The sequence below is a fragment of the Sebastes fasciatus genome, chromosome 10, assembly GCF_043250625.1.
Source record: "Sebastes fasciatus isolate fSebFas1 chromosome 10, fSebFas1.pri, whole genome shotgun sequence".
Classification (NCBI taxonomy): Eukaryota; Metazoa; Chordata; class Actinopteri; order Perciformes; family Sebastidae; genus Sebastes; species Sebastes fasciatus.
The window spans coordinates 25,376,081-25,392,079 of NC_133804.1; the positions used below are offsets into that span (position 1 = coordinate 25,376,081).

Here is a 15,999-nt window from a genome sequence, read left to right on the forward strand (position 1 = left end):
GAAGAAAAGGGATGAAACTGAGGAAAAAATCTCTGGGTGATACATGCTGAAGGTCATGTTTTTAATTGGCCTGAGGAAAAAAAGCCTGCTCCAAACAATTAGTGTAGACATGAGCAGCGAGTAATCATGAAAAAAACAACTATTTTTTTTTTTTTTGCAAACTGGCAAGGTGCGTAGTATTAGTTATATAATTAAAGGTGAATATTTTTTCTGCACCATCCGCATACCTTACAAGGATATTCCTTGAAACAACTGAGAAACTGAGTTTGACAGTTCATTCTTGATCTTGGAAACAACAGTTGACAAAACAGTCTTTACTCAAGGTCCACTTACTTACTTCTTCTACAGCATTCCACCAACACAAAAGGTCTTCTTTAGCGGATACATTTTTTCTCAGTTGTCATGGAGCTGAGAATGCTCCACTTTGTTCACCCATAGACTGTATGTAAGAAGTGGACGTAGTCACCGTGACATCACCCATTAGTTTGTGGACTGCCGTTTTGAAGCCTTGAGTTGGGCATTTTTGCCACAGAGTATAGCAGCAAAGAGACAAAAGTCAGCCGTTGCTGCCATTTTGGACTGAAAACGCTTATTATATTTATAATATTTTATTGTTCAACACAGGCCATTTCGGTAGAATATGACATTAGAAAAGAAGTAATCTAGTTTTACTTTTGTACGGCACTATTTAAGCAGGGTTTTTACTGGTGTCCGGTAGTCACTTTTTAGTCCAAAATGGCAGAAGCTTAGCTTTGCTGCTGGGCAGTGATGTTGCAATGGGACGAACAATTGACTTTCACTTCTTGGCAATGTACTTTATTGTTTCGGCCGTTGTCGTCTTATTTTTTTGCAACCAGGCGTGCCACAAGAGGGTGGAGCTAAGTACAACCAAACGCTGAATAACACATTTTTCAGGCGGAGAAAATGTTACAATTTCTTGAACTTAAAACACACTGTGAAAGGGTCAAAGTTTTAAGACAAAAACACGGACAACGCCCGCACTGGACAACGCCGTGGGAGTGACCTGTCAATCACAAGGTAGCCACGCCCTAAAGCATACCTTGCTTTAAAATCTATTTGACTCTAAATGGGACCATAATTTACTAAATGAGCATCATGCTGTATTGAAGAAGACTGGAAACTAGCGATTGAGAACATAAACTCATGTTTACAATGTTTACTGAGGTAATAAATCAAGTGAGAAGGAGGCAAATTTTCTCATAGACTTCTACACAATCAGACTTCTTTTTGCAACCAGAGGAACTTCAGCAATTGCTTCACTTTTCAGACCAGGAAGTTTCCCACTTTGTTCACCAGCTAGTCGCTAACCGTGTATGTCGGCTGTTTGATGCTGAGCAGGAAGTGTACGGTGGGTTGTTAGAGCTTTTTCACTGAAAACGGTGAGAGTGAACCAAAACAGTAAAAATGTGTACCGGATAACTAAACAATGAGGTGAAACACATAATAAAGCTCAGTATATAGCACCGTTAGACTTTCCGTTCTTCTGAGCATACTGCATCTGGTGGTAAAGACTGTATGATATGGTTGACAGCTCCAGAACAAGCGTTGTCCTTTGAGAAGCCTAAGCCTTGCAGCCTGAGATGTATTGCAGATGATATGCCTTTATATATTCAAGCTTTATGCTTTTTTTATGAGCTATGAATTGATCTCCAAAAACTTGACATGACATAGTGTTTAGTAAAAAAGCAGTAAAAGTCTATGTAGTTCAACAGGAGAAATTATAGATCGAACTTTTAAAATTCCTCTGATGGTTTGGAGAAATATTACAGCCTTTTTGCGTCTCCCGATTGGGAAATTGCAGTAGTTAAATGCTCAGCACATTCAGTGCAGTGCACATAAAGCCTCCTCTTTGATTTTAGTCGAGGAACTTTTCCACTCACGGCTTCTAACAGTTTGAATGTGAGTCTGTCAAAAGCAGAAATGACCGAGGAGGCTGCCAATACAGCAGATTACTCCATACATCAGAAAACATTCCAATTCCTGACAAAACCATCAGCAAGAAAAATGTTCTGGACACAGCAGAAATGCTTTACAATCCAGCTGTCCTGGACCTGTTTACGCCTCCCTACTGATGGTCAACGTGATCACAATGCACTTCAACAAAGAAACGTGTCAAAGTAATAAGTGATTTGGAGATGTCATAAAAAAAAGATCTGTGTGGGTGCTGAAATAGTGGCAGGTGAATGTTGTGACAAAACAGTCCTGTTTCCATCCCTGTTTGTGAAGCTGAATGCTTTATGACCCGATCAATAAAGGTCGTAGAGGATGCCATATCTGGGGCAGCAGATCTATGAGAATCCAGCTCTTTATGGTTCCCAGCTATGACTCGAGTGGCTAAATGGATGATAATAGAGTCCTTTAACCTAATGCTGACCCCGCTGCGGGATGAAAAGCAGGACTCAGGAGGGATTGTGATAATCAGAGTTTTACTGCCGGTCAGTGTAAGGATCTGCTTTATACTCTGAGTAGGAGACTGGGTGTGCTTTTGTGTCCATTAGTGACTCTAATACAATACTAGCCACTACATAAATCTGGATGGATTCTTGTACTCCTTCAGACCGCAAAACAGACTTATGGCAGCCTGGGATTTTATTCATGCGGTACAAACACTTCTCAGAGGCTGAGCTGCTCTGTGGGTCCAAAACAAACTCATTGGTTGAGGTAAACACTGATGTGCTGAGTCAAAGCAAACAGTTTCTGAGTGCAAAGAAGGTAGCTGAGTAAAATGCAAATGTCATTAGCGACTTATGGTCAGCAGAACAGCTGACTAGTACTCTACGGGCCTGTTTCCACACTACAGTATCTGAGTCACACAGCAGGTTAGCAGAGCCAATTATTATCCAATATAAATAATAATTCTTCTCATGCTTTCAACCGTATTGCATGGTCTTCAAAAGTAAATGGAGTTTGCTCGGTTGTCATGGAACGGTAGATGTTGAGCTGTGCTGAGTTGTTTGCATTTGTGGAATCAGCCAAAATTGTGCTTAGCTCACTTGGGTGAACATTTTGCACATTGCTAATTGATATCGAAAGTATTACCATTAGGAAATATAACAGAACCTCCCTTTTTAGGTTGTACATTTTTTATTTTTTCTCCATGGAAATGTGAAAAAAGAGCCCAGATGTCAGAGCAGATTGATCCTGAATGTAAAGTCTGCATGGGAGGCTCATCCCAGCAGTTCACATTCACTGACTGTAGATAGGGTATAGCTAACCCGCCAGCTCTGTGAGCCACTATAACTAGTTTAAACTCGGAATATCACCTCGGTTTATCTTATTTTGGCAAGACTGCATTTTTCTTTTGTTAGTAGCAAGAGCAATGTGATTTAAAATCTCTCACTCTTCACATTTTCCTTTCTTTTTCCTCTGAGCGTTTAACATATTAAGTCTTTAAATCAACTGGTGGAACCATTTATGCACCAACTCTGCATCTGAAGGATGTTTCCATGCCTTCTTTAAAACCCCAGTCTGTGTACATGTATGGCCCAACTGTGGAAAAACAATATTCCCCAGTTTGTCGGCTCCAGTCCAAATATAGAGCTGCAGCAGTGTGTTGATTTGATATCCCTGCCTAGGTGTGTTCAGCCCCTGGGTCACTGTCCTCTATCATGTCATCAACAATGCCACCGAAGGAGTAAGCTCTATGTAATCAACTCTACCGGGATCAGATTTGAGAAGTGAACAAAGCCTCCTTTTTTGCCATCTCCTCCTCTTATTTCTCTGTCTGACTCTCTATCTCAGTCTACCTCCATCTCACCCTCTTTTGGGTGTGTGTTGGCTTAAAATCTTAAAAATCTTAAAATCTTTACTTTTATAAAAAATCTGGGTATTTTCCAGGTGGCATCTTTTGGTTCTGAGAAGTGAAGCCAATGCTGAAGTGCCTTAAACTTGCATTCTTTCTAATAGACAGCAGGGGGCGACTCCTTTGGTTGCAAAAAGAGTTTGCAAAAAGAAGTCTGAATGTATAGAAGTCAATGAGAAAATGAGCCTACTTCTCACTTGATTTGTTACCTCAGTAAACATTGTAAACATGAGTTTATGGTCTCAATCGCTAGTTTCAAGTCTTTTTCAATACAGCATGATGTTCATTTAGTAAATTATGGTCCAATTTAGAGTCAAATAGACCATAAAGCAGGGGATGCTTTTGGGCGTGGCTACCTTGTGATTTACAGGTCGCTACCATGGCGTTGTGCTGTCTGGGAGTTGTCCTGTTTCTACAGTAGCCCAGAATGGACAAACCAAACACTGTTAAGTTTTCTTGCTTGGGCCAGAATCAGTAGCGTTACTCACTCCTGACGCCGCCACTCTCTCTTTCTCTTGCTTCACCACTCACTTCCCACGTACACTCACACTCTAAGCACTCTACTCCTTCAACAAATGGTTCTAGAGAGGGCCATTCACATTTTTGCGTCGGTCACCGTAGTAATCCTACATGCTTGGCACACGGGAGAAGTTGTAATCTGCAACCTCACTTCTAGATACCGCCAGATCCTACACACTGGACCTTTAAAAACAAAGTTTAAAAATCTGTTCCCATCTACATCCTCGCTCAATTATGCATTAATTTTTATATGTTAATATGAGCTCAGGCATACAACATTGCTATGGCATGCTTTAAATACATCAAGATTAGTCATAGGTTTCCAAATCAATTCCAGTAAATGTGAATATGATCCATCAGAACACATCCCAGCCACCATGGTCAGACTCTAACAGAGTTAGAAGTAAAGCCCACTAAAGTGGCAGTGGTCCGGTTTGGGGGTACTGTATTTTATTGTCGCAGATGGCAGCGAGGCTGAGCTTCTTTAAAACGGGAGATTTGGAGGCTCCAAACACCTCTGGAGGCTTCTGTCGGAGCTCAGTGAAGAAGATGAGGTGGGGAGGGGTGAATTGCGGTGAGGTTGGAGTAAAGTCTGCAGGATGATAATGATCCCCTTCAAGGTGAAAGAGGAAGGGAGGGGGGGTAATACATCATAGATTAAGACATGAGGAAGAGCAGCGTTCCTGATGAAAGATGGAAGGGAGAGAATTACACCGGCATCCGAGGAGGAAACAGTAGTGACAGAGACTGAATGAAAGGAGTGAATCTGTCTGGAGTTGTTACCAAACACTCAGAAAGTTGTACTCAAACGAAGTTAAGAAACTGTTGTGGAGAGACTCTCCTCAAGAGAAAATCGGCAGCGTTGGTTGTTCGTTCAAACACTGACAATGACCTTTGTTTACTTTTTCCTGATAAGTTATTGTGTTTAGGCAAACAATGATATTCTCTCCAAGTTGCAAAGATGCTAAAGAAATCTTAGTTGAGTTAGACCAAAACTACAGATTAGTCAACTAATTGACTAAGAGGGGGCAGCCCTAGTGCTGCTCATATTTTGCTTTAAGCTACTAGCCAAATACTGCAAGTCAGTATCAGTTTGCTTCAAGTTGATCAACTCCAGCCGCCACTTTGACATGTGACTAATTATCATTTAAAGACTCTAAATATCAAGCTAGCAGGTGAGAATGCTATTCGTAGAAATTGGGTTGGCTAGTTTGGAATGCATCACTTAATAATCATGGCCATGCGACCAGGTACAGTATGAAAACTGTATAGGTAGACATAACAAAAGTTCAACGTTCCAAGGTTCTTTATTTCTCGTATGTCAATTCCAGCAAAGCAGGCATTGGTAATGAAAGTCTTTGGTCTCAGGTTCTTTCAACAATGCTCATAAAATATGTAAAAGGGGAAAATCACACAAGTAATGTAAAAGTGAAATTATAATCTAAGGCATAAAATAAAGCAGTTAAAGTGAATATAAACATGAGTAAATATACAAAAATAATGTAAATGTAAATTTGTAATTTGGTTGATGACTATTTCAGATGGGAAAACTGAATGTAAACAGGATGTATTATGTATATGCATTATAAGAAGTAATATATGTACACAGGGGTGTAAACAGGAATGTAGTATGTAATAATGAGAAGTACTAAAAATATACATAAAGAGGTGCAGATAGGAATATAGTATTATAGAGAAGTAATACATATTTATATATATACACAGAGGTGTAGCAGTTTGTAAAACAGTATATGTAAAGGTAAATAAAGGGTAAAAAGATAAATAAAAAATGTTAATGACAACTGGACAAACTCCATCTACTGATGGGAATCATGCGATTTGATTGAAAGATCCAGAACAGCTGCTAAATGGACTTTGCGGTAAGATTGTTTCCTCAGCTGCTGTTTCTAGGGTCAAGGATGAATTTTGAACCTCAGTTTAGTATGTCTAGTTTTATATAGATACACAGCTCTTCAGCATGATGGTCAGAGACTCAAAGTTTTCTTCTAAACTCTGGAATATTAGCAGAAGTCTGTTATCAGTGCCTGAGGTCGGCTGAGAGGTTTTTGCATTCGTATTATCCTGGACAGAGCGGCTGTGAGGAGTTTGCACTCCTGCTGCCCCGATATCCATTTCAGATTCAGTCAGGTGTTGCGGCAGTGACACCTCTAGTTGCTCTTAAAGATTGCAATCAGTGACCTCTGATTTGGGTAACCCAGTTGTCACACTGTGCTGTCTTGATGTAGTGTGAGCCGTGGCAGTACCCAGGGCCCCGGAGACGGAGATGGAAAAACTGTAGGAGGTATTGGGGGGGGGCAGGCGCCGAGGAGCAAAGATGGGACAGTTTCGGCGGAGTGGATTCCAGCTATTCTGCTGAGCAACCTTTTCTATGTATAAATAAAACAGCAGTGCTTTTAAAGGGGCCGGTTGAAGAGGCGGGTTCACTCACGGTTATGGCCTCAGAGAGCACTGGACGAGATGGAGAAGATTTTTCCTCACTGAATTGACTGTGTTTTTAGAGATTTATTGGTGTGTATTTTCAGCTCTGGAGTCAAACAAAAACATAGACTAGAACAGTGGAATATCATGAGCAGAGATCTGCATGTTGGTTAGTTTTCTGAGCAGTTTCTTGAGTCACAAAGTAACTTGTGAGTCTCACGAGTGCCACCTGGATTTCCAGCGATTGTTAATGCAGGAGTTGTTTATCTGTGTTTCCTGGCACAGTGTGCATCAATGGCTGTCGATTCCTGGTGCACAGTGGTGCTCTTCTCAGGTGCTCAGAGACAAGGAGTTGGTGTCTCGACAATATTCAAAATATTCTCCTACACGCTGATGTCATCTCCATTTCATTTACATATCTAAAAAACCTTTGTAAAATAACAAATCCTTTAAAAAGCAAACGTTGTTGTTACCCTTCATGCTTAACTTCCCTGCGGATGGGTGCTGCTACTCAGGAGAATGCCATTATGTTTCTGGTTTGCATGCCAATTTTTTTTGTTCCTCTTATGGGGAAATATGTTTTTTAGGTTCATTTGAGTTCCAAATAGTCAGAGAGGTGGACTTTGTCTTGTGATAGGAAAATAATAAAGGTCACTGACGACTAAAAAGAATGTGGTCGCACATTGGCAGTACAGTCATGTACACAAATCACATTTAAGTTTTTGCATTCAAGTTTCAAGAATTTTATATATTTATACTAGCGCTGTCAATTAATTAAAATATCCAATCGTGATTAATCACATGATTTTCCATAATTAATCTCAATTAATCGCAAATTAATTTCACAGGTGTTTTTATCTGTTCAAAATGTACCTTAAAGGGAGGTTTGTCTAGTATTTAATACTCTTATCAACATGGGAGTGGGCAAATATGCTTGCTTTATAAAAACATATGGATTTATTTATTATTGGAAATCAATTAACAACACAAAACATTGACAAATATTGTCGAGAAACCCTCACAGGTACTGAATTTAGCATAAGAAATATGCTCAAATCATAACATGGCAAACTGCAGCCCAACAGGCAACAACAGCTGTCAGTGTGTCAGTGTGCTGACTTGACTATGACTTGCCTCAAACTGCATGTGATTATCATAAAGTGGGCATGTCTGTAAAGGGGAGACTCGTGGGTACCCATAAAACCCATTTTCATTCATATATCTTGAGGTCAGAGGTCAAGGGACCCCTTTAAAAATGGCCAATTTTTAAAAAAACATGGTTGGTACCAATGGATTCATTAGGTTTTCTAGTTTCATATGATGCCGGTATCTTCGCTCTAGCTTTAAAACTGAGCTAGAACGTAAAAATTGCTAGTTGCATTAATGCGTGAAAGAAATTAGTGGCGTTAAAACGAATTTGCGCGTTATTATCACGTCACCTTTTACAACCCTAATTTATACATGATACAGTTTTCAAACTATTGTACTGTATATATTTTGTATCAATATATATATATATTTTGTATATATTATATAAAGTATCAATAGTCATCTAGTGTTCTCTATACAATCTAAATGTTTGCTTACAGTTAAACCTTTTTCACATCATGCTGTCAGGCTGCATTGAGGTAATTCATGGACTACTCAGCAGTACTTTTCATTGACACCATCAAGGGATATCAAAACAAAGATAAAACACCATGAATGTACCTGCTGAATTTTGAATTACTTGAATATCTGAACTTTTCCGATTGACCTTGATCGCTTCTACTAATACTATAATTATTCTTTTAAAAGGTTTTCGGTCTCTGCCCTGTGCAAATGGACCCTGGATCTTACAGTTGTACTACAGCAGTGTCAAAGTCCACCTTTGGGCCCTACTCTGGCCCTGTTTTAATGGTTGCAGGGATTTAATTAACTAAAGGGGAAGTCTTTTGTGCATTTTAAAGCAGGGCGACAGATACTTGTGAGAATCACCTGCTAAATTATAGATCAGTACAGGCCGCTGAACTGACATTGCTGCTATAATCCTATTAAGACTATTTTTGCTGGCAATTTAAATGTGCCTACAGGTTGGAGTTTGTTTAAATCTGTTTGTTTTTTTACGTCTACAACATTATTTCATAATTGGTAAGCATTTCCTCAAAGTATTTAATTTGCAGCTTGTTAACAGAATCATCAAACAGGCCTGGTTCTGAAACATCTATTCTTAGTGAGACGTCTAACACCTTGTGTACACCTGCCATGTAGAGAAAGTCACATGTCAGCATATTTTGTTGATTCAGACAGAAAGTAAACTTCGGATAACTTCAGGTGCACTTAAAGCAAGTGAAATGCGAAAGCAGTTATTTGGCAGGTGGATACAGCTTAAAATGTATTTTATTTTATGTATTATTTTCCCATCACATGCCAGTGAAACGCTGCTGCAACGGGCCCATGTAGACAACCTGTAAGTCCCAATCTCCACCAAAAACCAATAGGTCTTTGTCCTGTATCACTTCAATTAAAGTCCGACTCATTTGTGCCCCTCCTCCCAAGTATTCACCATGATATGAAAATACCAAACAGATGAGCAAATCCAATTTAAATGTCAAGAAATACCATATGGTTAAAGTGCAGCTTTCACCAGTCTTGGCAATGCTACGTAAATAGTTTTAAGTTTTTTGGCCGTGTCGTCACCATTCGTATCTATACAACCATTGTGTTTATGATTAAATTGTTAGCAAGAGCACAAAGTTCTTAATAAATCTAGTCTCCACATTTTGCTCTCAACGTGCACCAGATTAATGCATTTATCTTTAAAATGTAGGCTTCAAAATGTTCTTTCTAACTGCATAATGTCTCCAATGTCATTGACTAATTGTGTCAAATAATCGTGATCTCAATGACCAAAATAATCGTGATTATGATTTTGCCAGCCCTATCCAGAACCAACGTTATCATCTTTGTTTATTCCACACATCATTCTCCTTTGTCAAAACCTTGTGATGGCCGTTGGCTAATGTAGTCTCAAGTTGCTAGCCTCCAGCAGAGAGGAGGTGTGGGATACAGAGGTCTGGTACCCTCACTTCATTTTAACTCCAAACCACCAGATTTGTTGACCTGTAGTCTTCACCCCCAGCGCAGTTGCCTCAAGTTTTGTGGGGCAGCTCCCTCTGGAGCCACAAAAGGCTTTTTTAAGAAAAATTTTTTCATACGTAGGCAGTACTACTCCCCAAGACCTGTAAATAGATTAAACAGGAAGGCAATCCAGGCACTCAGAACTCTTAAAACAAGTGGCAACAAAGAAGCAAATATTAAAAAGCCTTTATTATAGTGGCATGTAAACAGACATTGATATGTAAAATTGGTGGAGTTCCCCATTAAAACATAATGGTAGTCTGTCAACATGCTATTTTAAAGACCTTTTCTTGCCGAAGCAAGGACTTCCAAAGCATTCTTCTAACACTATGTATTAATCACAAGCCATTAAACAGTTCCTTCAGCACACTACACCCAATGAATTACCATTTCTTGTAACTTCAAAAGGCTGAAAAACAGAGTCAAGCCTGATTCATTCTAAGCTAAAGCAATTATACAAGTATACCAATAAAAGTGAGAGTTTCCGACAATGGCTGTAGCCATTAACTCTTGGCTTTGCATTTTAATAACAAAGCTCTGTACTCGCGGCAGAGCAGCCCGCTGTGTTGCTCTTTTTGACAAATAGCTTTAATCAAATAAATGATTTGCCCTCAATCGATACAGCACATATGAGCGCTCTCACTCTGATATGTATTTCCATCCAGGTGGGGACTTGACCTCGACATTATGTGAACGGTTCAAGGCAATTAATAAGAGGCAATGGCTTTGCACGGTGGAACCTGGCCAGCCGCTTGCCACATATGGAGCCTATGCGAGCAGAGACATTTGTCACAAGCAAGGTCGTTGAGCAGTCGAAGCCAAACAACAAGTCCGTGTCCTTCATGTGTTATTTCCAAACTGTGTTAAAAAAAATAATACAACCTACCATGAAAATACCACCACATTTAGACTAAAAGCCACTTTGACAGATTAACAGCCACTATGAAAAGATACTATTCTAAAGTATAGTGAAAGCGATGGTGAAATATTGAGTGTAAAAGCTGCGGTGAGTGGATTAAAAAGTTTTATATCCTGACTCCACGCCACCCAATTCAGTTATATCAGCTGCTTTCTGCAGAACCTTTTGCCCCTGGAAAATGTCATGCGTTTCATTCATGAATAATGTTGACAAAAGCAGCATTATACTAAAGCGTTCCAGTGGGAGTCTTACAGTTGATGGGTCTATTACAACACTGTTACCTCTCCTTGAACAGTGTTTACTCAGTTTGTAATTGGATGTTGCATAAAAGAGGCTGTATTGTCATTATATGTGTTGTAAATGAGAATGCCTCAGATGACTCTGAAGGGAAACTTCTAAGATTGCATGAGGGGAGAAGGGAAGATTGGGTCATATTTTGGTAATAAGCTACGTAATTCAAAACACATAAATGGGAGGCTGTTCATGATTGAATGAAAATCCACCTCCCGTCTTTATTACCACGGGGAAAACCAACCGTCGAAAATAAAAATTTTAATTTCAGTCATTCTTCTGGAGGTTACCTGAAGAAGGATTCTGGCTCTTTTAAGAGCAGCTTGTGTGAAGTGAATGTGTATGAAAACTAACAGCTGCAGGAAACACTTACATGTAAGAGATTTTCTTTCACTCCTGCAAAAATCACACTTTTCCAGGTAGAGCGGGTCGTCCACCAATCGGAAGGTCGGTGGTTTGATCCCCGGCTCCTCCGGTCTCATGTCGAAGTGTCCTTGAGCAAGACACTTAATCCCAAATTGCTCCTGAAGGCTGTGCCATCGGTGTGTGAATGAGTATGTAGGTTAGATCCTGATGGGCAGGTTGGCGCCTTTGGCACCCTTGACAGATGGTTCATCCAATCCCCTGTCAACAGTATTTTTTTAAAGTGCCTGCCCTTTTCCAAACACTTTCCAATGGCGGCTTCTCAGATGGTTCTGTGTGGCAAACCATCTGGTGTGTCAGGTTACTAAATCCGTGTGCCATAAGACAAATTACAGTAGGTGTCATAACATGCAAGGGACAAACATGCTTGAAGATAGTAACTGACACATGCTCTGCTTTCTTTTACACAGTTGAAATAACAAACGTGCAAAAACTCCATTGCACAAGTTTGATTTATAAAATGCATTTTAGTGGGGATGTGAAGTGATGTGCATTGCAAAATTCACTCAAACAATTGCAGTCGACATTACAAAGGTGCTTCAATTTGTATGTTCTTCAGGTTCCTGCTTTTATATTATCTATTGATATATGCATATGTAAGAGATGACAGGAAAAGAATGCAGATTTCGTTGCGGTTTATGGCCGGTGTCTCGTGGCGTTGCCCAGAGTTGAGTTTTGCAGATGTTTGTAGCCTGCCATCATGTTTCTCCTGTTGTTCTGTGTACGATGACACAGCAAAAAAAAAAAGCAGATGATTTGACTGACAACACGAGATTTAAATCTGGGCTTCTTGACTGATGATTCAAATCATCAGCGTTCAGGGGGCGGCCCTACAATGTCAAAAAGCATCCGAGATAAAATCGCTGAAGTTGTTTTTGCTGGAATACCGCCTGTTACATAGAGTAAGCAGGCAGGTTGCATTGTAATGTATCCCTCACAGCTCGAAAGCAATTTGGGTGGCTGAGACGCCTACACAACCCAAGGCTGCGTTTTACAAGACTGAGAATCCTATCGGGTGATCTCGATTGGACTGAAAACACAATAGATTTCCGTTGAGTTATTCCCTGTTCCCTAAAGGCCTGTTTTGACTGAGGGATTTTGGTTTAGTTAATTTGAGAGAGATTATTGTAGCCACTGTCTAATTAATGCCGACACTCCCCTGTGTAGACATGTACTGTTTGGATACTTGGGGGTACGGAGACTGTAAATGAATGTGTGTATTTGTGTACACGTGTGTGTGTGTGTGTGTGTGTGTGTGTGTGTGCGTGCATGTGCAAGTGCGTGCTCCTTTGACGTCGCTGACCTTCATATCCCCTGGTTATGCCAGCAGCCATTTATCTTTTATTCATTCTGCCATTTGTGACCAAGGCAGCTTCTCTGGCGCTGACGCTTGTCAAAACAGAGCCTGTCCCATGATATGCAGCATGCTGCAGCCTGAATGGCCTGCGCTCTTAACAACTAATGCAGCTTCCACAGCAAGAATTAAACTTGCTGGTTGCATTCACCAGCCTTTCTCTCACTGTTTTAACTGCCAAAGCAAAAATGTCTGGCCTGTTGGTTTTAACTATCTGCAGTGGTTCGTTGAAAAGACGAGCTAACCAGCCACCACTGTTGTTGTTCACACTCTGCTAGTTTCATGAAGCTTCCGACTGAGCGTGCAGCGCCAACATCTGTCAACAACTCAGTATGTCTCCCACTGACAGGTGTACCTGCTAAAACAAACTGAAGGGCTGTTCCTGAGCTCCTTGCTTATGTTTAATTCTCTCCACCTGGCTATGTGAGCTTTCAATTATTCAGCTTTCCAACTTGTTATTAGAAAACAAAGCATTGCAAGAAAAGATTTCCATTTTACAGCCCAGAAACAACTGAGAGCTTGTAAAAACACACATAATACAGATGGGTGGCAAGTTAAAGGCAAAAACTAAATAAAGTGTGTAGATGGGTACCGAAACCCGGTGTTAAACGGGTAATGGTGATAAATTATCAAAGACCATGGTATTGATAAGCTCCGATATTATTGGTTCTTTTATTGGTTCTTTTTAATGTTTTTGTGTAATTCATTATCGCACTGCAGAACACTTCAAACAACATTTAGATGTTTAGTATTATAAAGCTAATGAAAAAGAACCAATAAGAGTATTGATAAAGAACCGAACTGATCAGGAGTATAACGATAACAGTAGTAGTATCGATAAAATCCTAACAATACCCTTCCCTAATAAAGTGTTTGTAACACTTTATAATAACCATCATTTATAAATGGTAAACTGATGCCTGAGTTAATTAAACTCAATTAATACTTATTTTACTATTAACAAATAAACATAATTTGTTGTGTCATTTATCTAAACAATTTATTGTTGCACACATTATAACATTTTATATACTGTATTAAGTATTCGTTAATGATTGTCAAATGATTTGTAAACCTTTAAGAAATCGTTGCTAAAACATCTATAAACATTACATAGATAGATGTTTGTAACACTCTGTTAATATTTAATAATTGGTTTGTAAACCGCCTGTAAACATTATTTGGATGGCTATTGTAAAGTTCTTGCAACTGGTGATATAATACCTTGTTAAATGGTTGATAAATACTTTGTGGAGCATCTATAAACATTATTTAGATAGATAGTTAATACTTAATACTGTCAGTGATTAATAATTGGTCCATCTATCTATGTAATATTTATAGATGTATAGAACCCATTATTATCTCATTAACTCTGACAGCCCTACTTTAAACCAAAGACAGACTCATAACTGTTGCATATCACACCTTTCTCCGTCACATTACTAAATATTTAAATGCCAGGGAATAACGTGTTTTACACCTTTGCACTTTACAAGGTTGCACAGAATTGAGATGAAAAATGAAAATGGCTTGGTAGCCTCTGTGGAAGCCCATGCATTGATTTTACTGACAGAGTGTTGGTAGAAAGTCTCTCAGCCTCTCATATTAGCGTCAGCATCACACCGAGCATCTCATTTAAGTGCTCGCTGATTGCAAGAATTTTTAAGACAAAAATGAGTTCCTACACATCAGCTAATGATTCCTCTCTGGGGTGATTCTGATTCAGCTTAACTAGTCATCAGCTCTCAGCGAGCACCCGGCTCCACTGAGTGGAGATCTCATTACGGCTCTCGCTAAATCACTCTCTCCTGATCATCCCCAACAAAGTTCATTTGTCTCGCACAAGACTCCGTGCAGCAGCTATTATTCCAGATTTGTCCCGAGTAGGTGCACACGACGCGGCAGCGATGTTACCTTGCTCTCCCCCGAGAGTTGAGAAGCATCTCGGTGAACAGCAAAGTTTTTCTTGTGGGGTTGTTTGACATCAGCTAATATAACTGTTATTAGAGGAGAAACACTCCCAGATCTAACAATAAGAAGTTGATATGACATGTGTCAACCTGCAGTTCTAGTCATTATTTTCTCTCTTTGCCTCGACTCTACTCTGTTGAACCTTTCATGTAGTTGACTTCTTTGATCTTGAGCCTTTGATGGCGGATTGAAAATACAACACCATCATGTTTTCTGTTGCTGTCAGGGTTAGCTCCACCGGTGTTATGGATTTGTTCTTCTCTGTGGTGATGGAGCTGCTGCTCTCTTAGTTTTGAGGCACTGGAATGCTGCTGTGACTGTCACTGTTTGTGCTCCCCTCGGGAGAATAATCCTTAGCATTTGTTATTGTGATTCAGACAATCACAGACTTGCTCAGATTTGGGGTTTTTGCTGAATATAAACAGCAGCTTATTGTTTAATAATGTGAGTCTTCAGGGGGATTCGAGCTTCCACAGGTATTAATTGGCTGACATTTGAAACATTGCATCCAATTTTAGGAATCATAAATTCAATGCTTTTAATCATGTACCTTTTTCAACACCTGGGAGTCATTTCGGTGTTTATGAAATATCTGTTTTTAGACATCCTGTTAACATTTAAATATTTTTAGTAATCCACAAAACAAAACAAACACACACTTTTCCTCTCAGCTCTTACAGTAGTGATTGTCAGAAGTTTATTAGTTTCTCCTTCTCCTAACCGCTCTGCCTCTCCCCTTATCTTTCTCTCCCAGATGATAACTGCAGACTGAGTGACTACCGTCGACTGAAAACCAAGATTCTGGATTTGCATGACAAACGGTACATGGGCGCTAACATCCACGGGGCCCACAAGGACAACATGGCTGCCAGGAAGCAATTGGTTGATATGATGTTCAAACGCTTTGATGCAGATAACAATGGTCAAATAGATGCCAGCGAGCTCTCACAGGTAAGGATATTGAACAAAAGATGAGCTTAAATACACATAAAGGCATAAATGTAAAATGCAATAACTAACACTTATCTTATGAGATTTGTAAAACAATATTCAGGTGTTCAAAATGTACCTTAAAGGTAGATTTGTCAAGTATTTAAAAATAATTAATGAAAATATGCTGCTTTATGCAAATGTATG

At 39.6% G+C, this 15,999-nt stretch overlaps 1 protein-coding gene across 4 annotated transcripts in view; it reads left to right on the plus strand.

Moving 5' to 3' along the window:
• The window catches only part of fstl5 (follistatin-like 5), a 213,050-nt gene that overhangs the window by 94,896 nt on the left and 102,155 nt on the right, over positions 1–15,999 (plus strand). For all 4 annotated transcript variants that reach the window (XM_074649147.1, XM_074649144.1, XM_074649146.1 and 1 more), the window contains exon 5: positions 15,617–15,813. In XM_074649147.1, coding sequence (XP_074505248.1) covers positions 15,617–15,813 — 197 coding nt within the window. The remainder of the gene's footprint in view (positions 1–15,616; positions 15,814–15,999) is intronic.